The sequence below is a fragment of the Micropterus salmoides genome, unplaced genomic scaffold, assembly GCF_014851395.1.
Source record: "Micropterus salmoides isolate LMB-PRFRI ecotype aquatic unplaced genomic scaffold, ASM1485139v1 Ms_hic_scaffold_2, whole genome shotgun sequence".
Classification (NCBI taxonomy): Eukaryota; Metazoa; Chordata; class Actinopteri; order Centrarchiformes; family Centrarchidae; genus Micropterus; species Micropterus salmoides.
The window spans coordinates 53,759,118-53,786,635 of record NW_024041150.1 but is presented as its reverse complement, the minus strand read 5'-3'; the positions used below and the strand labels follow the sequence as shown (position 1 = coordinate 53,786,635).

At 40.5% G+C, this 27,518-nt stretch overlaps 1 protein-coding gene across 1 annotated transcript; it reads left to right on the top strand.

Moving 5' to 3' along the window:
* The first annotated feature begins 17 nt into the window (after window positions 1–17).
* LOC119912045 (zinc finger protein 420-like) lies at window positions 18–26,067 on the top strand. The gene is made up of 4 exons (XM_038731019.1): window positions 18–429; window positions 5,973–6,919; window positions 15,996–16,164; window positions 25,146–26,067. The coding sequence occupies exons 1-4, from the start codon at window positions 361–363 to the stop codon at window positions 25,923–25,925; spliced, it is 1,965 nt and encodes a 654-aa protein (XP_038586947.1). The 5' UTR covers window positions 18–360; the 3' UTR covers window positions 25,926–26,067.
* Window positions 26,068–27,518: the final 1,451 nt, after the last annotated feature.

The window sequence follows — 27,518 nt, the reverse complement described above, 5'->3', positions numbered from 1 at the left end:
GGTTTTTCCAGCAGGGGTAAAAACACGATGAACAAAAAGCTTCAGCAGGATATTTTCATGAGCCTCTGATGTGATAATAACAAGCGCTTCATTAAAACTCTGCTCTGTGTGAAGCACACTCCCTCATACACATCAAATATGATCAGCTGGTTTCAGGAAACCAACTAACTAAACTTCATCTTCTGCCTGAAATCAAGGAGCCATGTTTCTAAACGGCCTTAGCGACAGTAACTAAGGGGCGGGGCGCCGTCACAGCGAGAACGCGGAGGCTCCGCGGGATCCGGAAGTGCTCCGAGACCAGAATCCAGACTCAGTCCAGGACAACACGGTCCACCAGTCACAGCGGAGACCTGCAGGACGATGGAGAACCAGAACCCGGACCACAAGAGCCAAACAGCAGCCTCGTGCTCTGATAGCACCGATGTTCAGGTCAGTGTTCATGACTTCATCACGAGACTAAAGACACGAGGAAGAGTCTCGAGGGTCCGTGTATCATCCGTTCATTCTGTTGTTAGAGATCAGAGCCTGAAAACCCGCTCCAGGGTTTGTGTTGACGTGGTTTGATTTCCAAAGTGTCTCCGTGGTTCCTGTTTTCATCTTGAAGAGAGGAAGCTGAAAGAAAAACTCACGAGCGTTTCTCTTTTCTTTGTTCTGAGAGTTTCCCGCGCGGGCATGCGCAGTGAACTTCCAAATATGGTTTGTCCTAGAGGCCACCGCGCAAAAACGTGAAGACGTAAATCTCGCAAACCGTTTTATCTTTAGAGGCCAACAGCAGAACTTAGCAGAAATACACTTCTGAGAAAGTGTAGATTTGTGTAGATTACCAAAATCGGCCGTCGCAACACAATGGAGGTTAACCCTATCAAGCTGGTCCGCATCATGTAGCCTACAGCTGAATCGATGCTGTTTACCGTCTTTTTGCGGACCCGCCTTTCTCTGCTTCTGATTGGCTAGTTGTCCTTAACTGCGCATGTGTAACTCCCAACAAAGATCATTTAGAGACAAGATGTATCACTTCATAGCTAAAGCTAAGCCTGCAATACAGGGTGAAAAGAGGAGCTGCAGCAATATGTAGTATGACAAAAAATATGTTTGTTTTTTTTAATTATTCCATGTAAACATGTTCTGGTACAACCCCTGAATAGGATTTGGAACCTGAAAATGAGCATAAAACCAGCCTCTCTGTAACGATGCAGTGACAATGAAATTTTCATGTCGACAATTTTTTATAGTAAACATCGTTGATTATGTCAACTAATCGTTTTAGCCCTACATGAGAGCGGACTCTATGGCTGAAAACCTACTTTGTAATAATAACATTTTGCTTTTGGAAGGAGGTGAGATCCCTGAATAAGGGCAGTACTTTACCATGCACTATAAAGGGAGTTTCTGAGCCGATAATATAGTGGAGTTGTCTCTCATGAACACCACAGCACAAATCTGTCCAACACAACGCTGGCAATGTCGGAGACCAGCTTTAAAAAGTATTAGTAATGGTTTAAAGTACATCAAGGAACATCTGGCTCGTGATGCAGCCTACAGAGCATTCTCCACTAAGTTATTGCCTAAAACCCATAAGCAAAAATAAACTACAGAATGATACAGTGTGAAAGCGGGCTGTTGCTTTATTGTTCTAAAAAACATTGTTAGTGTACAGTTGTGGTTATAGTACTTGCTTTTAATTTGCTTTTATTTTATATAGTTCCAAAGCGCAAATCTTTGTTAAAAGTTTTAAAGTTAGCCTACGCTGTCTTGCCGTCTTCCCTGGTTTCCCCCTGGTATTGATACTGGTTTTAATTCTGAATAGTAAACTTCATTCACTTAATGATAACGTTAGTTAGACTGTGTGTTGGAGATCAGTAATTCACTTGAAAGATATTTAATTAGTTAAATGGTTAACGTTAGGTTGAGGGGGTGACAAATAATTGTTACTAGTCAACTAATCAAATAAATAATTGACAGATTAGTAGCCCACGAAAATAGTCATTAACTGCAGCCCTAATGAATTGTAAGGTAGTGTATTGCGCACTTGGTATTTAAATGTACTGCTATATACTCAAAAGTACAATAACATATGGTGTGCAAACACTTTAAATAAATAAGTTTGCTAGCTTGTTAAAACAAGTTACCGTCAGAGTCTAGTTTTCTTAAGGTGTGTTCACACTGAAAGCGAATTCAGGGTTTTGGGTGGCTTGATTATATTCAAGTCAATGCAAAGACGCAAATTCGCTCTGGGCAGCGCAAAAGAGAAAAGAGGCGTTAGTCGTGAAATTCACTGGTTTGCGTGAGTTTTTCAACTTGGGTGAGAAATTCCCTCGATGCAATCTTGTGAAAACTTTTCAGTGGTGAGATTGTCCAAGCATCACCGGCGGCTTCGGAGCGTTGTTTGGAGAGGACCAGGCGAGCGGTGTAATGACAATCCACTGGCTGACAGAGCTGCTGACAGACCTGACAAAGCATGAATTCATCTGTTTAACAAATCTACATCAAATTGTAGTTATTTCAGCATCAGTTTGATCTTTTTATCGCAAATAAATTGCAGCAAAGGGTTTACTTTGAGTTCATATAGCTGTAGTATCCGAGGGCTGTGTTATTCGTTTAAAATGCCTTGTGTGTGAACACTAAAAATGTCCAGCGGTCAAACTCACGTGAGTAAAGTGAAGCGAATATTAAATTCACTTTCAGTGTGAACACACCTTTAGGGTTTTTTCCAGGTGTCAGCAGAAACAATTTTCTTATCAGCGAGCAGCAGAAACGGTTCAGTAGCAAATGTCCCTGTTAGTGAAGTGCTCGACTCACGCACACGCTGCCTGTTGCCGAAGTTGAATTATTTGAACTTTTTGTAGGCGACACCCCGGAAGTGTTTCAGGCGTGCCTCAAAGCATGGCGTGCCTGAAAGCATGATAAGAATCTTAGCATACTGGTATGACAGCCAGAGTATGCTTGTCAGATGGGGCAATAGTCTCTGCTCCCTTTGCCGTTAGTAACTGAGTATGACACGGGGGGTTATTGGGTTATTCTCTCCAGCCCTCTTAAACATGTATATGAATAATGAAAAATAATGAACAACTAAGAGGCTCTAATATAGCAGAGTTGTGGAGGAAAAGCTTTATTATTAAATATTTCCAACAGGGACACGTTTGGAATCATAACCATCAAGCAATACCTCAGCTATCTAATAATAATAATATAAAGCAAGTGGCTCAGATCGATTAGCAGTAGGGCAACTTAAGTATACAAGCTCAAAGGTTGTAGCCCTTCTTGTCTTTTTGTTTTAATGTTTTTGTGACCCATGGAATATTTCCAGACTCAAGGTTGTGCCTGTCATTAAAGACGAGGCTGGCAGTGTTGGAAGTGTGGATAATTATAGGCCAATCACACTAGCCAGTGTGTTATCCAAAGTCCAATAAAGGATTTTATTAGATCGTTTGAGTATATTGATACCACAGACAACCAGTTGGCTTTAAGGCTAACAAGGTTTTTCCTGGCTCAGAATGGGCCTTTGGCGGGTGACTTGCGCAACAGTTCAGTAAAGGCAATGACTTACCTAATTACCCTTATTTCTGACCATTTGATAAACACAATATATATTATATAACATTAAATAGAAAGTATAATGTTTGTATTTACAGTATTGTATTTACAGGTTACACTTTATTTGGATAATCTGCCTACAGATAGTTGGTAGACATTTAGCTGTTTCACAAATAAAACCGTTTTCTGATATTAGCCTACACCAGGGGTATTCAATTATAATTCAAAGAGGTCCAGATAGAGAAAATTGCCCGAAGCAAAGGTCCGGAACATCAAAACGACTAACTTGCGTTATCATTTAGTACCATAACGTATAGTTGTATCAAGATATGTTTTTAGTCAACAACGGACTGTCAAATCAAATTATATTTCATGTTTCATTTGATGTCAGTTTTCACATCAAACTGGAGGGATAATAAATAATAACTACTCTAATAATAAATTCTAAATTTAAGTAAACTATAATAAAGTGCCAAATTTTTTGAAAAAAAATTAAATAAAAAGTGTAGCTTGAACTGATGAATTGTGGTCTTAAACAATTTTATAATAAACACTCAACACATCATAACAAATGAACAGCTGTAATGCCTCCTCCCTACCTTCTCTTGTTCGGTGAGAAACGTGAGCTCTAGCTTGTCCTGCCAGCTAGGATTGGAGATCTATGAGATAATCTGGTTCTGAACTGCCCGTGGGAGGAATGTACACATAAAAATCTGTATATTCTTGATTAAAAGCCATATGAAATCTCTTTTCGTCTTTCCTTTCGTCTCTCCAATTCGTGTGTTCTCCAAAACGTCTCTGGTGAATCTCGCGGACTCAACTTGCAAGCATCGAAATTGCACACATTTTATTGGCTGAGCAGCGTCACATGAGACGATTGAAGCACACGCGATTGGTCTGTGAGTTTCCTGGTCTGCTAAACCAGTACAGTAAATTCTAGAAAAGCTGCGGGTTAAAATAGAAACGCTCCGTCACGAGGTAGTAAGTCTCAATAATAAATCTGCTGTAGGTCGGTGGTCCGGAGAGGACGGTGGCTGGGTGCGGATCCGGACCGCGGTCCGCCTATTAGTGATCACTGGCCTACACCATTGTGGTTAAGGTTTGATTAGTGCTAATGTTTGTGTATTCATTATAATTTCAGATAATAGTACAGCTTACCATTAGTAGCCTAGTTTCTGTGGATTGTTTCCATTCACTAAATTATTGTGTGTAAGAAAATTGCTCTACATGGTTGTCAGTGTCTCATTTGTTTATGAAATTCAACTTGTCTGAAATACAAAACAAAACTGTGCATACAGAAAAACGAATTAAACATTTCTAAAGTTTGCTGTAGTGCCTAAACCTTTTTGTAACTTCCCGCCTCCTCCAGGCTGTGATTGGTTGGTTAACGAAAAGTTACTATAGTGCCACTACACACATGGCTGCGTGAAAGGCTCCCAATCCCCCTGCGGAGATTTGCAGTCGATCGGACTAAATGCCTAGGAGGAGTTCGTTAAAGTACAAAGTGTATAAATCATCCAAAAATGGCCATAAAATTCAAAATGGCCAACTTCCTGTTAGTCTGAAGTAGCATGGGACACCATAAGATAACAAAGCCCCCCCCCAAATTAAAACAACATTCATATATTCTCTTATTTCTTATGCAGAACAATACAGCGTTTCTCACATTCACTTGTAAACAACATTTAACTGTACTTAATAAGGTAATTCATCATTAATCATTATAACTGTTTGCCTGGTAGAGCAGCTGTAGAATGTCGTGGAAATTATATTCCTGGTGGGGTTGAGCAAATAATTGAGTTACAACCAACCGTTGTCTTCGAAGAATTTATTTGCCTTGAATGAACATTCGAGGAGAGGAACAACAAGAGAGGAAAACACCAAAATAATCTCACAGCTCTGACCTAAACCCTAGTAAATGTGGACAGACATAAGGGGTTAGTAGTAATAATAATAGTAGTAATTACTAAGTAAGTAGTAATAAGTAATAATAATAATAATAATATAATAATAATATTAAAAGATCATACATAAAAGATCATACATAAAGGATTATATGTAAGAGGACACAGTTTTCTGTCATAACAATAACAGACTGGCACGTAAAAGTTCACTGCTCTGTCTCCTCTCTAGCGCTCCTCTCAAAACGTCCAGGTAATTGTCATGTGATTTGCAATACAAATCTTTACCTTCTTCCTAAATGTAAGCTGTCATGCTATTACTCAAAATTAGAGACCACAAGATGTATTATAATTGCGTCAAAAAATTGCACAAACAGCAACTTTATCTTCGTAAAAATTGGCATGAATGACTTTCGGTGTTGTGATGGAAACAGATTTACACTGGTCTCATTTAGTGTCAGCTGCTTCTAGGTAGCACTTGCCAACATGACATATCACTTACTGTCTTTCTCTCTGTATATCTGTCTGTTGCTATAGAAACGGAGAGGAAGAGAGGGACTCAAACGTCACTACTGTCAGCTCTGTGACAAATCCTTCACAACATCTGGACATTTAAGGAGTCATCAGAGAGGTCACACAGGAGAGAAACCGTACAGCTGTGACCAATGTGAGAACGCTTTCACTAGATCAGATATTCTAAAAGCCCACCAACGTGTTCACACTGGAGAGAAACCATACAGCTGTGAACATTGTGGGAAAGCTTTCATTACATCAGGTGCCCTAAAAAAACACCTACGTATTCACACTGGAGAGAAACCGTACAGCTGTGGACAGTGTGGGAAAAGTTTCTGTCAATCAAGTCACCTAAAAACACACAGACGTATTCACACTGGAGAGAAACCGTACAGCTGTGGACAGTGTGGGAAAAGTTTCTCTCGATCAGATCAGCTGAAAACACACGGACATATTCACACTGGCGAGAAACCGCACTGGTGTGAACAATGTGGGAAAGCTTTCACTACATCAGGTGCCCTAAAAAAACACCAACGTGTTCACACTGGAGAGAAACCGTACAGCTGTGGACAGTGTGGGAAAGCTTTCACTACATCAGGTGACCTATTAGTACACAGCCGTGTTCACACTGGAGAGAAACCGTACTGGTGTGACGGATGTGGGAAAGCTTTCAGTCAATCAGATGCTCTAAAAACTCACCAACGTGTTCACACTGGAGAGAAACCGTACAGCTGTGAGCAGTGTGGGAAAAGTTTCACAAAATCCAGTGACGTTATTGTACACAGACGTGTTCACACTGGAGAGAAACCGTACTGGTGTGACCAATGTGGGAAAACTTTCACTTCATCAGGTGGCCTAAACAAACACAGATGTGTTCACACCAAAGAGAAACAGTACTCATGTAAAACATGTGGGAAAAACTTTACTAATGGTAGTAGCCTTAAACTCCACCAATGCAGTCACACTGCTTAGTTTTGAAATTTTTTCAGAGCGAAGCAAGTTATTTCCTCCAGCCTCCTGCTCATGCTGTCTCTGTAATAAGCCTGAATGTAAACCCCTCCTAGAAACAATCCAGTGCTGCTTTGAATGGACCGCTGTGCACTAACTCGGTCCTCATTAAGTCTGTTGAGATTGGGGAGGGGGGGCAATCTAAAGCAGCAACTGTTCCATTAAGGTCTGTACATCACTGACTGTGCTTGTACTGGCTGAGGCTGGCTGTGGATCAATAGTACTCTTACTGGCCAACATTTACTCTGCTGACAAAGCTAAGCATGGCCCCTGTAAATTACAGAAAACAATACTATATATATATATATATATATATATATATATATATTAATGTCATCAGCTGCATCAGGCTTCATTCAAACTCAGTCTCCTTTAATTCAGTTTCAAATGTAAAATACTATTTATACTTAGACTTAACTGAATATGTCATGCTTATTAGCTGAGATATGTCTAGTCCCAGTCTGCCCTACTAATCAACATAGTCAATGTCAATCCCTGTTTTCCATCTTGCATTAGTACAGAGTTTTAACTAAACATTGACTGAGAGACAGATAATCACTGTCCTGTTTTTAACTGATGTGCACCCATGAGGACCCATTTTATCGCCTTGGATAAAAGCATCATCTAAAGGAATAAATGTAAATGTAGTGGGCGCATCTACAGCAAGCACAGAGGAAGGCTGCTGGAGAAAGAGAAAGCGGGAACAAACAGATGTGGTGATTGTTTTTTTTTAAGTCGCTGTCATGAAGCATGTCTAATTTCTTTTGTCTAATGATGTTTCTGCTTAAACAGTAAGGTGAGAGCATTCATTGATGTACTGATACTTAGTTATTGATTTTACCTACATGTACTTTTAATAATCCCCTATATGTCATTATTTTATGTACTTTGCTCATCTTACGTGGTGGTATAATTTCAAGTAAGTGTGCCAGTGTTTTGATAATGACCTTGTGTGAGATTGGTTTGTTTCATGCTTTCCTGTGACAAAAAGTTTCCACTGTGGCTCGAGGCTGAGGAAGGCTGTTCTTGTAGACTCCACAATTATTCTGTAGCATTAAATGTCTTATTTGCCTGCTTTTATTCTTACCATTAGTTAATATAACAAACCACTGTGTAAGACATTAGTCTAGGATGCATTTTTGCTAAAGGGAATAAAAAGTTATTTCACGCTGTGTTGCACGTTGGGACCTGGTTCAATCTGTTCAGACTATATCAAATGTTTTTGTAATTGAATTTGGTATATAAAAAAAGTATTAATGGCTGCTTCGTCAACTGTTGTTTGTAAGCTTTTTAAATTAGTGTTAAAACTTTGAAACAAGACTGGTGAACATCTTAATACGACTGACAAGACGTTTTTTCTCCATCTTTTCTCTGACATTTTGCTTGACTGTTTTATTATTGTTCATCTGTTTGTACCAATAATTGGCTCTTACCACACATTTCCATTGATCTTTAATGATGATGTTTAGAATATTTCCTCCTTTCCCTTCAACTCTGAAAAGGCCTTTTCTTAAATAATACTCACAGTTCAATTTCATCGACATCAGGTCTTATTGAGCCGTGACTCGTTTCATCTGTAGTTTTAGTAACTAACTCAACAAACAGTAATCTGTGACATCACATCTGATTTCTTTCTTTTTGTATAAAATAGAACAAAGTGTTCATTCCAACATTTAAACATTTAGAGAAAAGACTGAAGAGAAATCAGAAACAATCCAGCACTGAACCACCTCTGTTAAACTGACGTGTACAGTCACTAAAACCCTGTTGGCTTCAGAAGACTATGACTAGTGTCTTTACTGGAACCTGCATGGACCTGAATTTAATCTCAGATACTGTTTCTGTTTTAAAGTCTTATTGTCTCACATGTCAGCTGAAAGCTTCCTGTACCATCTGTCCAATAATCTGTCTGAAATCTAATATATATTCAGCAGGTCTCAGATGAAGCTCTTCCTTCATGGTTGTGATGATGTTGTAACTACCAACTCGTCCTGTTTCACATCAACACTTTTAGAGCTAGATGGAAAATCCAGAGATAACAGAGCCAGTCCTTAAGCAACTTCATGATACTGGTTATCCAGGACGGCCATTGTTTCACTCAGTGAGACCAGATCACCCAGAGAGACCCAGACTCAGCTAAACCAACTTCGGGATTCAGGCCCCAGATGTGAGGGAGTAATAAAGATGGAGAAAAAGATCCTACATGTGGTTTGTTTGTGAAGTATATGAAGTGTGACAGCAGACTGAGATTAGAGAATGAAGAAGAAGACAGATAGCTCTCCTGAAGGAGCTGAGATGAAGTAGGAAACAACAAGAGGAAGAAGAGAGAAGCCTTTTGATCGAAGAAGAGGAAGCAGACAGAGTGGCAGAGTTTTTATGATTCATTTCTGATTTGGATTCCACACACATGGAATCATTTTCATTTGCTGAATCATCATGAACACGTTCAGAGACTCTGCTGCTGCTGTTCTTCCCTTTTACACTTCTGGAGGAATATTAGTATCAGGAATATTAGAAAGGGTTACACGTCACACTTACTCACTGATATCATCTTGTTGTGTGGAGACATTTGTCTGTCCAGCTTCCTGTTGTGTGCTTGTCTCTAGTGTTAGTGGAAGTTGCTGACTGTGATCAGAGCTACAGGCTGCTCACTGACAGTCACAAGTCTGCCACTGGCAGGAGTGGCCTGGTAATCTGGCATAACGGACAAATGCCCGGTGGACCGACAAACCTTTGGGGCTGGTGTGCCCTAACATGGTCCTAAGCCCCACTAAATAATAAGAAAAACACTTATTAGATTTTTTTATTATAGTGCAGACATCTACTCAACAAAGACAAGCAAGAATATTGAGACACAGACGGACAAGTTGTTGCTGAACTTAAGGAATGTTTACTTGAGGTAAAGGAAGGAAGCTATTTTAGTTTGCTATAAAACACTAGTGTTAGTGTGGATGCCACAACCTTTAGTCCAATCTGTAGTCACATTTCCAATACTCTAAACACAGTTAGCCCCACATCACTTTGTTCATACCATGGGTCCGTGTACGTTCTGATAGTTTGTTTTTTCGTTTGAACAATGAAATGAACAAATGAGAAAACCACCTTTTTTTTGTTTGTGGTGTCGAACCAAAAACGAAGAAACGAGAAAAACAAGTAATTCAGATAACGGTCCGATTTTGGTTTTTTGAAATTCCTATTTTTATTTCTCCGTTTGAAGATAGATGTTAACAAAAGAAAGACAGGTGAGCCAGGTGACCTGGAAGTAATGGTAAACAACATGTTAAAATAAAAGCCAAGTCTGTAAAACGGTCAGATCTGTAACATTATGCAGCACTAACGTTATACCAGGGTGATTTTAGATGAAAATAAATAAATAAACCTGGACCGAGAGAAATAAGTTAGTAACAGTAGTTGATGATGCACTATAATATTGCGCATTTATTCAAACAGCAAGAGTCACGTTTTTTTAAGTGCATTTTTTGATGCAGTACAGTTTGTAGGTTAATATAGGTTAACCCAAGAAATTAATGTGGATGCAGAGTTGTTACTGTCAGTGCTATATTTTTAATATTAAATTCATATTTAATGTGGTTTCCAAAGAAATGAACCAAGCTGTTTCCCCTTTCTACCAGCAGGTGTCAGTATAGGACTGTGCATTGTTTGTTTCGATGTAATTGTGTATTTACATTTACTCAATTAGCAGACGCTTTTATCCAAAGCGACTTAGATTTGAGAAACAACAGACAAGCATAAATGAAGCATCAATGCAGTATTTTATAAAAGTGACAATAAATACTAGTAAGAGCTATTAGAACATACAGCATCAAAGAGGTAAATTCTTAGAGAAAAATGACAACAGGCCTGTCGCCCTGACATCTGTAGTCATGAAGTCCTTTGAAAGACTAGTGTTTGCTCACCTTAAGGACATTACAGGCCCCTTGCTGGTCCCCCTGCAGTTTGCCTACAGGGCTAAAGCTTGATTTATCCTCCTGCGTAGGGTCGTAGCCAGCATTTATACTTGTACATCCGTGTGTCCATCAGTCTGCAATTACACCCCCAAAGATATTTTAGGAGCGCGAGAAGCAGGAGATTGGCAGGGCAGCTGATTCTGTTAGTGAAGTTAGTGGTCTACAGGTCTGCAGTGGTCTACAGGTCAGTGGTACTCTACAGTTCTAAGGTAATGTGGGCTGTTTTGTTGTCAGGCATCTGTTGCCTGGTCTAGGCACCAAGGCAGAACCTAAATTAAATTATTTCATGATATTTATTATATTTGCTTTATTCTGACTAACTAAACTTTCTGCATTTATTGGCTATAATAAATTAAATAAATATGCAGATGTTGCCTAAAAGGCTAGGATATACATGAGCATATACCCACAGATGCACACACAGGAAAATAAAATAAAATAAAAGCAATCATACATACATGCATCCATAGTAATCATCCTCCAAATCTTTTATTCCTTCCACTATCAGGTTATTAAATTCAGACAGCAGGCACTTTAAATAGGATCCTTATCAACAGCTTAGTATGTATGTTTGTATGCAGCCAAACTACAGAGCAAAATCACACTCTGGTTGAACCAATATACAGTGCAGTCACAGTAAATACTGTACTTGAATAGCATTCTTTGGACCTGCAAATGATCTAAGGCCCCATGCACACAACTGTGTTTTCATTTTAAAAGAGACCTTTTGCAACGTTTGCACCTCCCGTCCAGACTAAAACGGTGAAGGCATGAAACAGTTAGGGCTAGTAAGGCTGTGACGGGGCCGGCCCAGTGTCAGTATAGAAATTACCCAATGGGCCACTCTCAGTTCTTTATGGGTCAAGGTTGTTTATATAAATGAATGATTTACGCAGGGAATTCACTAGGGTTGAAAGGCAGGGGGGCTTAGCCCTCAGTGTATGCGCAACTTGCACTTGCAAAATCTTCAGGGGGGGCCGCCAGGAATTTTGGGCCCCATGACAACAAAATCAAATTGGACCCCCTCTGCACATAGCTGTCACTAGTTCTCTAGGACTTAAATGTCCCATCAAAAGCTTTACATAACACTAATTAAAGGCTTGCAAGTATCTGGCTTCTTGTAGTTCAATATTAGTCCTCGCACAATATTTACTGCTGGTGATTTGTACATGCAAGTCTGCATACAGGATGCAGGTCACTATTTGCTTCTCAAATAAATTGCCCTTCATGATGGGAATGATAAAGTCTGTATCTATAGATGTCATTTAACGGCCATAATTCAATCTAAATGAACGTATCAGACTGAATTATTTTAATCCAGATTGAAAGGTAAGCTGCTGTCCAGCATCCAGTACAGACAGGAAGGTGTTTTTTTTATTTTATTTATTTCATAATGATCATTATGTGAGAAAATAATAGATAGAATTTCTGTCATTAAGAAATATTTCATTGTCTTTTTTTGTTCTGGTAAAAAGAGCAAGAGTGAGACAGCAGGAGGAGAGTGAAGGTGAGGTTGTGAGCATGGAGTTGCTGAACAGCGAGCAGAGGGAGTTACGGTTATAGGTGTCATTTACACTGGGGATGCTGGAGATATGTCCCCATCACTTTTTGAAGGCATTTGTTAAAAACGTTTTAAAAAACTGCACCCACCTATGAAAAAGATTTATTTGCGCAATAAATAAACATGCAATGCAGGCATGTAAAAATAGAAGAAAGATCTGTGTTGTCCAAACGTAATAAGCTATTTATTACTCTATTGAATTCTGCAATATTTTTTATATTCTGATAATTGTAACCTGTCATCTGATTTTTGTGTTTCTTTTCTAAATGGTATTAAAATATTTTCTTGTCTTATTCTAATGAATTTGTGCAATGTCACCCCTCATGGTCTAAGTTTTTTCACACCCCTAATCCGAGCCCTTAAATGTCCCAACCACTTTTCAACACAAAGTGATGGGTAGGGACAATGATGGTGATTATGGTAATTTGTTATAAATAATATATTAAACATTAGTAAATAATTAAAAGGAAAAGCAGCAAATCTTCCTGTGTAAGAAGCTGAACCATGAAATATTTTTACAGGAAAAATGACTTAAAATAGTCAATGATTATTATTCTGTCACTCAACTAATTCAATAAAATAGTTTCAGTTGTACTTGTTTAAACTGCTGGGTAGCTTAATTCATAACAAAACATCATATTTTATGAACTCTTCATGTGTTTGTGTTTAAAAATCTTAATTTGTAAAGTAATTAAAGCTGTCAGATAAATGGAGTGAAAAAAAAGTCAAATATTTCCCTCTGTGTTGTGAAGTAAAAGATAAGAATAAAGTACAAATACCTGTGTTGAACTTGAGTACAGCAGTGTAGTAAATGTAGCTGGGGCAACCAGGGTTTGCATCACCTAGCCGACCCGCAATACATCTTGTCGTGTCTAAATTTGAGTAATAGCATGACAGTTCAAATTTATGAAGAAGATAAAGATTTGTATTGCAAGTTACATGACAATTACCTGGAAGTTTTGAGAGGAGCGCTCACAGTAAGCTGATGCAGGTAGAATGGGCAACTTAACGGCGCCGTTTCATACCCCGCCCCTACTGTCACCTGCAGCTCACGTTGGACTATCAAGTCGGCAAAAATCAGCCGCAGTCATCTCGAACGCACTTAGTGTGTGACGGCCCACAGTCCACTGCAGAGTCCTGGTTCTGTGTTTAGGCCATGGTTTGGACAGGATGGAAGACATCCAGCAGCTGCTGGAGCTTCAATAATGTTTGCTGCCCGTCTTGTTGTCAATAGATCTTATTCACAGATTTTAACAGCATTTTACATTTGACCTTAATGACCTTGAAGCTGAAGAAACAAAAACTACTCATATTTATTGTGTCCAACTTGTTCCAGCTCTTCAGTGCTGCCCCAAGTCTTTCATAGAGGTCATCAAGGAGTGAAATGAGAGGCTCGCTGTTGTACGAGCCAAAGAGGAGTTTATGCATTTTTATTTTTCAGGTGTAGATACATGTTGCAAACAATCAGTCTAATTTACAATAATGTGTGTTTTGTTTGGTTTGAATATAAATTTATCAGGTTTTACAAAAGTAAAATAAAATGTAAATACATAGAGTTTGTCTGATAAAACAGATGATGAACTGAAAGATGTGGTCATTAAATGCATTTTGTGTCAAAGCAATGAAAAGTGATCCACAGTTTAGTCCCCACTGACTTTTGCTGGGACCGAGTGGAGAGTCTCAGTGTTGTGAAATGTGTGTCTGCAGCATCACATTAACATGTTGTTATATTTCTAATTTCTTCTGTATTAACGGAGACTAAAGAGGTTTGCAGGCTACATTCACAACACACCGTTTTCCTTCAGTTGTGTTTGCATCTGTTTGGGCTGCTCATTAATGCAGCTGAATAGCCAACTGATGTCCACATGTTCAGCTCTCTGCCTCCTATTCAAGCTGATCACCTGGGGCCTGCACCACGAAGCGAGTTCAACATACCCAGGGTATGTTTTTGTTATCTGGCTTAACTAACCCTAACAATCACGATCGGGATAAGCGGCACCACAAAGCTGGTTATCAACTCGGTAAGTCAACCCAGGGTTTCCCAATCCAGCCGGGAGCTCGTTAACATAAAAGCGGCGGTGTTAGCAGCAGATGACCAAACGCAGACATGAACAAGTCCACTGTCAGCAGAGGGTCATATTTTATGAACGAGGATTAAACTGTAACACTACAGAAATACAACAGTAGCACGCCTGAATCTGACACATGCAGGGAGACAGAAAATCGCAGGGGGGGGACATGACTACAGTCTCTGTAGTTGGCCTAAGAAAGCTATACTAACCTAAAATAAATAGCCTACGTTCATATTAAAATTTAGTATTTCAATATCCCTACCAAACTGCTCAAAATATTCAGCCTCACATAAGAAAAATAAAACCTATTTATTTTAACGTCTGCGTCAGGCTGTGTGAAATGAACTAGGAGCAAATAAAAAAATATTAAAACACATTTCAAAGCAGTAAGTAGGCTTATCTAGCTGTATGTAAAAAACCTGTAGGCAACAATAGCCTAAGGCTTTTAATCAGTCTCTGAAGGATTATATCGCTATAGTCAAGAGTTTCTTCACATCACCGCTGCAAACATAAAGCAGCCTATTGGTTAAAACAGTCTGTGGGATCTCCTACAGATGGTGATGTCATTTTCCAGGAGAGCTGATTGGTCAGTAGGCGACGTTTTCACAAAGTTGATCTCTTATCTGGAACATAACCTGCTCCGGAGCAAGTTAGCCGTTCAGCATCAGTTACCATGGAGATCTACTCTGGTAAGAAGTGAACCACCTTCGTGGTTCTGAAAACCCAGAGTTAACCCCGGAGTTACCTAGATAAGCTGAAATCCTGCTTTGTGGTACAGGCCTCTGAAGAGAGGTGAAAATGCGCATCAGTCGCCTTTTCAAGCAGCTGATCCCCATTTGAATAGAGAGCCGACCTGGACAAACACACGATGGCCCGTTAAGTGAACAAACAGCTTCACTGTGATGTTAATGATGTGTTTGGACTCTCTTAGCTGCCGAGAGAAGCAGCAGATGTTTGTGAACAAACTGTCTGTTTCATCTGATTTCACCATTTAAACAGTAACCGTAATATAGCTACTCCTTTGTGGCCCGGGGAGAAAGTCCCAGACTCCCTTCAACAATCCTGCAGTTTAGTGACTTGTTGAGTTAGAGGACACTTTAGAAACTTTGTGAAACGCTGTCTACGACAAACTCTTAATGATTCTGCCTTCTTGTAAATTCAACATTAAATATGACACATGAAGTCATTTCTTTCTTTGTGTAAAAACACGATGTACAAAAAGCTTCAGCAGGATATTTTCATGAGCCTCTGATGTGATAATAACAAGCGCTTCATTAAAACTCTGCTCTGTGTGAAGCACACTCCCTCATACACATCAAATATGATCAGCTGGTTTCAGGAAACCAACTAACTAAACTTCATCTTCTGCCTGAAATCAAGGAGCCATGTTTCTAAACGGCCTTAGCGACAGTAACTAAGGGGCGGGGCGCCGTCACAGCGAGAACGCGGAGGCTCCGCGGGATCCGGAAGTGCTCCGAGACCAGAATCCAGACTCAGTCCAGGACAACACGGTCCACCAGTCACAGACCTGCAGGACGATGGAGAACCAGAACCCGGACCACAGGAGCCAAACAGCAGCCTCGTGCTCTGATAGCACCGATGTTCAGGTCAGTGTTCATGACTTCATCACGAGACTAAAGACACGAGGAAGAGTCTCGAGGGTCCGTGTATCATCCGTTCATTCTGTTGTTAGAGATCAGAGCCTGAAAACCCGCTCCAGGGTTTGTGTTGACGTGGTTTGATTTCCAAAGTGTCTCCGTGATTCCTGTTTTCATCTTGAAGAGAGGAAGCTGAAAGAAAAACTCACGAGCGTTTCTCTTTTCTTTGTTCTGGGAGTTTTCCGCGCGGCGCATGCGCGGTGCAGCCTGTGTTGTGTCGGGAGCGCGCAGCAGAAACAATGCTGGTGAAAAGTGAAGCAGTCATTATATTTCCTCGTGTGTTGGTGAGTTTATCACAGTGACAAACAGTCTGCCTGCGTTATTATTCTCTGAATGACCTGAGACAGGAACGAACATGAGCTGCAGGTTTTAAAGTCAAACAGCTGCAATTACACAACAATTTATCATTGGCATGACTTTAATGGTATTATTTGTAAGTACAAACTGCAGACTGACGAACCAGGGTTAGGGTTACATTTAAAAAAAAACATTTATTAAAAGTTTTATTCTTTTTACGTGTTTATTTACAGCCTGTCAACCCTTTGCTCCAGTGAGCAGCGGATTTGTGTTTCTGTGAAAAGGCAGATATCACAGCTACTGGGTTTCACTCAGCGACACTCTTGAAAGTGACAGCTTTTAAATCAGTCACTCTCCCTCTACACTCTCACTGCGCTTAAACACAGCATGCATCCATCTTCTCTGTCTTTTCACTGCAACTCTGCATCGCAGTGTAACGTTATATATTTATTACTTTAAAAAATAACAGTGGCAGTAAAACTTTTTCTCATACTATGATTCTTAAACTTTGCAATCAATCCACAGTTCACCCGCGTGCCGAACCATGCAGAGGTTTGGGGGGAATCATTTTCATGGCCAAAAAACATTAAAAACACCCCCGTGTTACAGCCTCAAACAGATAAGATGGAGAGAAAGAGGATCCTTATGAGGATTTGCAAGTACAGTTCAGGTGGCTCAGCCTGGAGAGCGAGAGAGCTGTGTGACCAGCCATTTACTGTGAGCTAATTATTCATAATATTTTATTTGTAGTTATTACACTATATTTCCTAGCCTACACCACCATTACATTTTTCCTGCCACGCCCCCCTTAGAGGCTGCTCACGGAAACCGAGGGGTGCACGCACCACACTTTGGAAATCGCTGCTTTAAAGGAGACCTATTAAACTGCTTTTCCAGTCCAATATTTTAGTTCTGTGACTCCTGTATAGCAGCATTGCACCATTCAAAGTTTAAAAACTTTTTTTGTTCTTATTCACCTTATTTCCCACGGCAACAAGGGTGACGCCATTGCGTTCATTTTGTCATCCTACTTGCTGAGAGGAACCCGTGCTAGCTACTAGCCACCACTGTATAGCCGTAACAATAGACGAAGAAAATACGTTATGTCAAGTATTAATTGTTCGGTTAGGGGCTGCCATAACAATTAGATCAAGAGGAGAGAACAGTTGCAGCAACGATGTTATGAACACAACGTGAAGCGGTCGGAGTGTTGAGGCGCACTTTACAGTTTGTACCCACCACCTAAAGAGGAGGAGCACCTCAGGCTGAAGGCGCTAAACTTGAAGTGTCCACCCAAGCGCCCATATGTGTGTTCGTACCATTTTATGGACGGGAAGCCGACCGATGAACACCCTTACCCTGAGAAATGGCTCGGCCACGATACCCCGCTAAAGATTCAGGTAAGCTAACTTAGCTAGCTATGTGCTTGTTAGATTTGTGAAGTCCGTTCTATAAATACATTTACAGAACAGTAACGAGCAGTTAATAAAATACAATGAATCGTGCATGATTATTATTGTCCACCTAAATATTTCATATTTAAAATGATAATGTGAGCTCCTTCATTACAATCTTACAATAGCTCACATTATTCTTGGGAGTTGGAGAGATTGCAGATGCTTGCACGCCAGCTATCTACATCTCTCATTCAGATTTTGACCTTTGTATTAATGCTAAAATTAGAGATATTTTTTGTATATTGTTTTGTTTTTAATGCATCTCTCTGTCACACACTGTTCTGTATAATTATAGTTGCCATTATATATTAATTCTCATTATGTATTTTAAATACTAATGTAAAATATGTATTTATGGTTATGTTATTTCCACAGATGCATCGATGAGCATCAGCGAGGAAGTGGAGAACTGTGAGGGTGACCACATCCAGAAGCCTCTGAACTGTGATGCAGAAACACACTGGGAGGATCCACCTGTCTCAGACAACAGCTACGCTTTAAATCACAACTCAGTCTGAAGCCTCTGACATGGGAACACAATGCATTGAACCAGCTCCATTGTACATAACGCAACAATGAAACAACCACCTTTGGCGATGAAGTAATGGCTGACAGAGGCTTCACCATCACTGATCTCCTTTATGAAAGAGAGGTCAAACTTGTCATTCCAGCATTCACCATGAGAGGCATGCAACTCTGAAGAAGACACCACCAATACTAGGTGCATCGCCAATGTTCGTGTCCACGTTGAGCGGGTCATATGCCGACTGAAAAACTTCAAAATCCTATCTCAAACTAAAATGGATAAAAGATTTTATCCATTTTAGAAGCGACATCATTTCTGATGTAGAGGATGAATGAGATTGTTGATTTGTAGGTGCGTTTCACATCTGTTGATGCATTTAGCTGTTTTTGCTTTAACTAATCAGTGTAAATAGTATAAGAAGTTGTTTTTCTATAAACCTTTACACTGCGACCAGATGTTACCTGTCAATTGTTATTTCTTATAAAGCCATATAATGTGAGCTCTGTAGTTTTACTGTAAAACTTAAGAATTGATTTTGAAGGATCAAGTCATGTCAACAAGTTCAAAAAGTAATTCCATCTTGGTTTATTACATATGATAATGAAATATTATCTGTACATAAAGGGCAGTAGAAGATGTCTCTAGCTCTAACAAACTTCTTACAACAAATTTTAAACAACTTATCTTAAATTACACATTTACTTAAAAAGAAGTCACAACTATCTCTCGTTCAACACAACTGATTTAATACATTTAAAATAGTTCCAGTCTTCTCCTACACACTCTACATACCACCCCAGTTACCTAAACCCTAATTATTCTTGTTACAGCATATTATTTACAAAGTATCTTGTATCAGTTGTAATTCATACATCAATGGAGTTTGATAGGTTGATAACCTTTAAATGCAACCAGAAGAAAAAAACAAAACAAACGACATCAGCTCAATATTAATTTCTATGCAGTGATTTACTATCCAAGCCCCTTATTTGAATAATATTCCAAATGTACAACGTCAGCATTTTTGCTTCACACTAAACACATGATCAAAGAGTTATTAAATCACATCTAAAAACCTTGAGCAGTTCATCTAAGAATAAAGATTAATCCGAATAATAATAATAATTCACCTTTAAACACAGCTCTTAAATATACAAGTTAATCATGCGTCTAAGTGTAACCATTATATCGACTACTGACGAAATCGAAACGAATCATGTTTACATTTCCACCCTGAATGACGTAATAATGTAAAGCACCAATATCCTCTGCTATCATGACTCACGACTAATAAGCTCAGCTCATCCTGGGAGCAAAATGAAGGAGTGGGCGGCAGAGGTAAATGGTTGGGCATTACCTCTGATGTCAGCAGCACATCAGTGGCTTGGTGGTGAGAAAAGATGATGTCCATTAACTGCTTTGGGCAGAGGTTCCTCTGGGTCCCCACATTCCAGAGCCGCTGCTCATCTGTGCAGGCAATGCCAGTGAGCCCACTGGATACAGCATTTTCAACCTGAGACCAAACATATTTACTGATGAGTTTATATACTTGTAATTATTTCAAAGCTTTCACATTTATCTTATTTAAAAATATTCATTAATATTACACTTAATGTTTACCTACCGTGTTCCTCATATCAGTTGATAGTGTGATTAGACTTATTGTACACCTACCAAATCTTACCTTACATTTTGCATTTACGTACCTGGACACCATTAACTTACCTTGCTCCATTGTACTATTAAGAGATTTGACAAGATACTTCATCAGGTCTGAAGCTGTGTATATGTCACAAAAACATGTTAATATACTTATGTTTATACATTGATAACATACTTATGTTAACATCAACGTTGCAAGATGTGTGGTAGTCTTACCTTCCATAATATTGAGGCTGTGTGGCTACATTACCTTTTATAAATGCTGTAACCTCATTTTGTGAAACTTTGGCCATGTTTAACATGAACATCCAACATTATAACATTGTAAATGTAAATGCTCCGTACTTGTATAGCGCCTTTCTAGTCTTTTCGACTACACTACATCTGCATTCACCAGTCATACACATTCATACACTGAGTCTCAAACGGAAACACATATACACTAGCAGAACAGCCGCCAGGGGCAATTCGGGGTTCAGTATCTTGCCTAAGGGATTGAACCGCCGACCTTCCGACTAACGGCCAACCCGCTCTACCTCCTGAGCCACAGCCGCCCCTTAATTGTAGATAAGTCATAAAATGTTGAAAAGCATAATAGGTCTCCTTTAAGGTATGGACCGCAACAGCCCAGTATTGAGTACAATACTCGTTTTTGTAGCCAGATCGTGGCAAAAAATTTGTATTTTTATGTTTTTGCTTGCAGCCAAACATGCAAGCAACACACTGAAAGAAAGAGAAGAGCACGCCTGCACCATAGACTGTATAAAAAAGTTTTAAACCACAAGCTTGGCTTTCTGTTGCTTTCATCTTCTGGTATCATTTAACACTTCTCTGTACATTTTTATTTTCTATTGACATCACTTGTCACTGATCGATCGCTGCGTTCCATCACATCAGTTAAAGGCTTTTGTGGCGCATCAGCTGATTTAACTCACGGAGCCTGCGGCTGCTTCAGGTCTAGTTTGGTTGGCTGGATGTGTAGCCTCTCTTTTCCCCTGTTTATATGTGACTTGTTTTACAGTCCTCTCTATACTGCACCACTGTGGCCAAAGTTTAAGAGGAACACCATACATTAGTTTCAGGTTGCCTATAATGTCTGTATGCGGATATTGCTTAAAAAAGCTAGGTGGTGTAGCGCAGGTGACTTTCCAGGCTCTGAGATGTTGGGTGTACATTTTTTTGTCAACTTGTTGGCTCTCAGAACGGCGTTATTAAGCTGCTGACAAATACATTATTATTACATTTATTCATTTAGAAATAAATCTTTAATCACATCTGTCAGCAGCGTAGCCTCCTCCGTAACATTAAACACACTGCTGTGAGCCTGGAGAGGGCAGTGAAAAATGAGAGGGTGGTGGTTGTTGTTGTTGTTGTTGTTGTTGTTATTAATACATTTTATTTATAACGCACTTTTCATCAAAAGACCTCAAAGTGCCACAGGTTAGAAAAACAAAACAAAAATGCAGTTCTTTAGAAAACAAAACATCTAAAGGGGACCAAAAGCTTTGCTAAAAAGAAATGGCTTAAGGCCTTTTTTAAAACTGTCAGTGGATTGAGGTGCCCTCAAGGTGTCAGGGAGGGCATTCCATAGATGTGGGGCAGCAGAACAAAATGCCCCATCTCCCATTGTCCTGAGTCTGGTTCTGGGTATGTGGAGGAGGTTTGAGTGAGTGGAGCAAAGGGAACGGGTTGTGATTTGTGGGTTGATAAATTCTTTGAGGTGGGGGGGGGGACATGTCCATGGATGCATTGATGTGTGAGGAGAGAAACCTTGTACTCAATCCTGGTGGAGATGAGAAGCCAGTGGAGTGAGTGGACACTCATCAGGATCCTAGCTGCAGAGTTCCATGCCTTTTTATCTCCTCCAGACAGGTGGTGAGTTTTGATGGGGATGACTGTGAGGGTGTGGTTTCAGCTGTGGCATTTATATAGAGCTGTATGTCATCGGCATAGCAGTGGAATGAAATTTTGCTGATGATTTGGCCAAGGGGGGTAAGGTAGAGGATGGGGCCAAGGACTGACCCCTGGGGGACACCACAAGTAACTAACTGTGTGGATTTGATTTGGAGTTGCCCAGGGAGATGTATTCTGTCTGGTTTGTGAGGTATGATCTGAACCAACTGAGGGCAGTGTCATTTAGTACAGTAGTGAGGTGGAGCCGGTTTAAAAGAATGCCATGGTCGACAGTATCAAATGCAGCAGAAAGGTCAAGGAGGATGAGGAGGGATGGAGAGCCAGCATCAGATGATATGAGGAGGTCGAGGACTCTGACTAGGGCAGTATCTGAACTGTGGGCAAAGCGGAAACCTGACTGGAATTACTAGCGGTTATTATGTTTGAGGTGGGTCCTGAAGGTGGGTGGCAACTGCTTTCTCAAGTACTTTTGATATGAAGGGGAGATTGGAGATGGGCCTATAGTTGGATAGGACTTCCGGATCAAGAGTGGGTTTTTTAAGCCGTGGTGTGATAATGGCATTTTTTAAGACAGGGGGAACGTGACCAGTTTGGAGGGAATTATTTATAGCAGCGGTGATCAGGGGACAGGGATGTTGGGAGAGGGTCCAAGGGACAGGTAGAGGATTTCATCTTCCTGATGATGATCTGCACCTCTTCTGATGAAACCTCAGGAAAGCAGTTCAGGGATTTGGAGACGGTATAAGTTGGGGGAACAGTTTGGGTGGGAGGACCAGAAAGAGCAGAGCGAATATGTGCAGTTTTTGATGTGAAGAAATCCATGAATTTATTGCACTGCTCTTCTGTAGTGGCAGTAAGTGGGAGGGATTGTGGTTCAAGAAGGTGGTTTATAGTGGAAAAAAGCTGCTTGGAATTTCCTGGGTTGTTTCTGATGGCATCGGAGTAAAACTGTGACCTTGCCTCTTTGAAGGATTGTGCATATTTTTGTTTTTGCTCCCGGTAAATTTGTTTGTGGACAGTGAGGCCAGAGGCTTTGAAACGCCGCTCAAGGACCCGCCCTGGTGCCTTCATCTTACGAAGCCCATCTGTGAACCAGGGTAGTGAGCGGGTGAAGGTGACTGTTCCTGTTTTAACAGGGCCATGAATATCCAGGAGGCTGCTCAGATGGCTGTTGTAGTACTGCTTTGTCGGCTGATCAAAAGTGTGTGGAAAAATGTTGAAAGTCTGCTGCTAAGAGTTCTTGGTTTATGTTTTTAAGATTTCTGAAACAGATATTCCGCTTAGGCTTGGAAAGGCTGGATGGGGATGGCAAATCCATAGAAATGGCCTTGTGATCAGACACACCTAGATCATACACCTGCAGGTTGGTGAGAGGGGCAGAGTTTGTAATGACCAGGTCCAAGGTAATGCCCCCTGGTGTGTGTGGGGACACCAACAAGTTGTTTTAAGTTAAAGCAGTCCAGTAGCTGAAGAAATTCAGCTGCAAAACGGCAAGAGGGGGTGTCAACGTGGATGTTCATATCACCTAAAATTATAACAGCAGTGGAGGATGTGCAGAAAGTTGTGAGAAGATTTGACATCTCAGTGATAAATGATGTGTTTGGTTTTGGTGGTCGGTAGATGAGGAGGAATAGCACAGGGGAAGGGGACTTACATTTAAATGCAAGGCATTCAAATGAAGACAGTTCAGGTAATGGTTGCAGAGATAGCTCCACGCCCTGTGCTGCGAGCTTTCTGGAGGTAGCTATATCCTTGGGGACAGCTCTCATTTAAAGAAAAAAAGGTATCTAGTTGGTGCCAGGTCTCTATAATGCACATATAATCCCGACATTTATCCAGGATATAGTCATGAATGAGGCAGAATTTATTTGCCATAGACTGTGTATTTAAGAGTACGATTTTGCTACTTGATGGTGCAACAAATCTTTGCACTGGCCGTAGCATACTGGAGTCCACTCCACGTTTCCCATTCAGCACACTGAAGCGGAGAAGTCGTAGTTGTTTAATCACTCCAGCGTGCACTGCAGTGATTAAACTGTTGAGATTCACCAGCTGGTTGACGGAGTAACTCAACATAGTGGTGGTGCTGGCGGTGGCGTGGAAAAGGTGCGGGTTGTTTTTAGCCGCGTAGCCAGAATGCTAGCTACAAGGATTTTCAACTCTGCGGCAGCGCCGATGGGTGGTTTCAGGCTTCCCAGAAGCACTTGGTACGATGGCATGGAAAAATTGAGTCCAGGCTATCCAGGAGGAAATTTTCCGGTTTCAGCGGCAATGACCAATTACCAGGGAGTCTCCGAGCAAGTGTTTTTGCTAGCGGCAACAGGTAGGCCACCGCTAGACTCAAACTACCTAATACCTATCCAGACAGGTCCACAGTTCGGTGGTGCAGAAAGTAAACGGTCATTTAAAAAGGTCCACTGGTCGGAGGCCCGAATAGTAAAAAGGTTGAAATAAAATAAAAGTTTGCTTAAAAACTTGACTGGAGAAGCGGCAAACAGACAGCGCCAGCGTCTTCTCCCTAGCTTGTTATCAAGTGTTGGTCTCCAAAGAGAAGTGAATAGTTGCTTGTTTTATTATTATTTAAGTCATGCAATTGACGTGACAAATGACCAACACACCGAGAGCACTGAGTGTAAGAGCTAACGGGAGCTACTCACCGCTCTGAGATCTGGTAGACTGCGGTAAGCTTATGTTTTGTTCTGTGGTGCTGCGGTGTTGTTAAAAGAGGAGCTGCAGAGCACACTCATGACATGAGGGAAGTATCCGTCTTTCTCTTTTTTTAATAGTCAAATATCGGCTGTTATAAACTCCGATGCAGATAAATCAGTAAGTAGCTTATCTCGGCCGATAATATCTGCAAAACGATAAATCGGTCGGGCTCTAATTATTACTGTGGTTCGCCTGGTTAGACCAGCTGTAGAATAACAGACTGGCGCATAAAAGTTCACTGTTCTCACCCGCCATACAAATCTTCATGGAAGCAGGTTTATACTGGTCTTAGTGTCAGCTGCTTCTAGATGGCTCGCTCCACCATGACATTTCCTTACTGTCTTTCTCTCTGTCTGTTGATATAGAAACGGAGAGGAAGAGAGGGACTCAAACGTCACTGCTGTCACCACTGTGACAAATCCTTCACAAGAGCTGGACGTTTAAAGAGTCATCAGAGAGTTCACTCTGGAGAGAAACCATACAGCTGTGACCAGTGTGGGAAAACGTTCACTAGATTAGATTTTCTAAAAGCCCACCAACGTGTTCACACAGGAGAAAAGCCGTACAGCTGTGGGCAGTGTGGGCAAGGTTTCACTCAATCAAATAACCTAAAAGCCCACAAACGTGTTCACACTGGAGAGAAACCGTACAGCTGTGGGCAGTGTGGGAAAGCTTTCACTACATTAGGTCACCTAAAGTTGCACCAACGTGTTCACACTGGAAAGAAACCGTACCTCTGTGTACAGTGTGGGAAAGCTTTCACTACATTAGGTCACCTAAAGTTGCACCTACGTATTCACACTGGAGAGAAACCTTACAGCTGTGGGCAGTGTGGAAAAAGTTTCACTACATCTAGTGACCTTATGAAACACATACGTGTTCACACCGGAGAGAAACCGTACTGGTGTGAACAATGTGGGAAAACATTCACTTTGGCAGGTGGATTGATAGGACACAGACGTGTTCACACCGGAGAGAAACCGTACTGGTGTGAACAATGTGGGAAAACTTTCACTCAATCAGGTCACCTAGAAAGACACACACGTGTTCACACTGGAGAGAAACCGTACTGGTGTGAAACATGTGGGAAAACCTTTACTAATTTTAGAAACCTTAAACGCCATGAACGCGGTCACCTTGCTTAGTTAGTTTTGAGACAAGCGAGTTGTTTCCTCCAACCTCCTCCTCATGCTGTAATTCAGTCCTCAAAGTCTGATAAGACTGGGGGCCAATCTGGAGAAGCAACGGTTCCATTAGTCTGAGCTAGGGGTGGGAGAAAAAATTGATTCTTGGATGTCAACAAATGTCAAAACATCTATTATTTATGTTAATAGTAATTGTAATGTTGACGGAGCACAAAAGGCGGATCTTGCGGAAGCAGCCCCGGACCATTTGTCCTTTTAAGCTAATTAGGAGATGTTTCTTTTGGATTTTAATGCGCAAATTAAGTGCTTAGTAATTATCTGGAGATCCTATATAGAAAAAAACGTATGCGTCAAGATGCATCGATAATCGTTTTATAATCGCATCGCAGTGTCTGAATCGTAATCGAATCGTGAGGTGCCCAATCAGGCCCATTCCAACCTGCACTCCAGGTTTCCTTTAATTCAGTTTCAAATGTAAAATACTATTTATACTTTGACTGAACATGTGATGCTTCACTGTAAATCCACTGTTTTTTCCATCTTGCATTAGTCCAGAGTTTTAACTAAACCTCGACTGAGCCACAGGCACAAAGTTAGGAAAGCAACCGAAACACAGACAGACCGTGATGCGCTGCAGCTGCACAGTGACGTAACATTAGTCTGCTGTTATCTGCCGACATCAGACTTTGAGAGGCAAGAACAAGCTGACATGGCATGAGCGAGTGGCGTGGCGTGAGTAGGGGCTATATAAGACAATAACATAAATTAATAGCACAGTAGAAACAGCTGGTAGGTAACCACAGGTCAGTGCAGCAAATGTTGAACATGTTATAGGACAAATAAGTATAAGTATTTTTTTGGTAAATAAGTTAGTCATTGTAGCTGAATAATCTTTAAAAATAAGCATTTTATTGATGTTTATGTTTCCATGAATATCCATGCCCACATTCTTTTATTGTTCTGTATTTTTGTATTGTGATATTTTATTCTGTTGTATCCATTTTATAGGCAACATTTGTAGACATCCTTAATAAACCGATACATCAGTCATGCTGGTTGTTTTGTTTTTCTGTTTTACCTGAAAGTTTTACCGGACATGCATATTTATTATCGCTAACTTGACCGCGGAGCCCAAAAGCCCAAAAATGACATCAAGGGTTCTTGACCATTTTACTGGAGCACAGCATGTGAAAAAAGGGTCTAGCGGTGCCTTTGGACAACAGTTACTTTATATTCTGAGCAGCACTTATGTTATTTTGACTGCATCTACACACTGACCTGCCCAGTCCTCCCCCTAATAGTCTGCTGTTGTCACAGACAGTGAGACAAGTAGGGCTGTGAACCACCAGAGACCCACGATACGAAATTATCACAATACTTATACGATCTTATTGCAATTTCAAACGTATCGTGATATTCTACAATATAGGGTAAATTAAGTGTGGCCATTTTAAAAGCTGTCTGAAACCGTTTATCAGAAGGCCCCTAAATTCATAATTTTCATTTTATTGTGTAATGTGTCAGTTTATTAATGGTACATTGTTGTAGATTTTAGTGTCTTTTTTTGTTTGTTTTTTTTAAAGAATTCCTATC

Coding starts and splice junctions, on each gene's coding strand:
- LOC119912045 (XM_038731019.1), top strand. CDS start 361: ATGGAGAACCAGAACCCGGACCACAAGAGCCAAACAGCAGCCTCGTGC. Junction 6,920..15,995: donor CAATGCAGTCACACTGCTTA/GTTTTGAAATTT, acceptor GCGCCGTCACAG/CGAGAACGCGGAGGCTCCGC. Junction 16,165..25,145: donor CTGATAGCACCGATGTTCAG/GTCAGTGTTCAT, acceptor CTGTTGATATAG/AAACGGAGAGGAAGAGAGGG.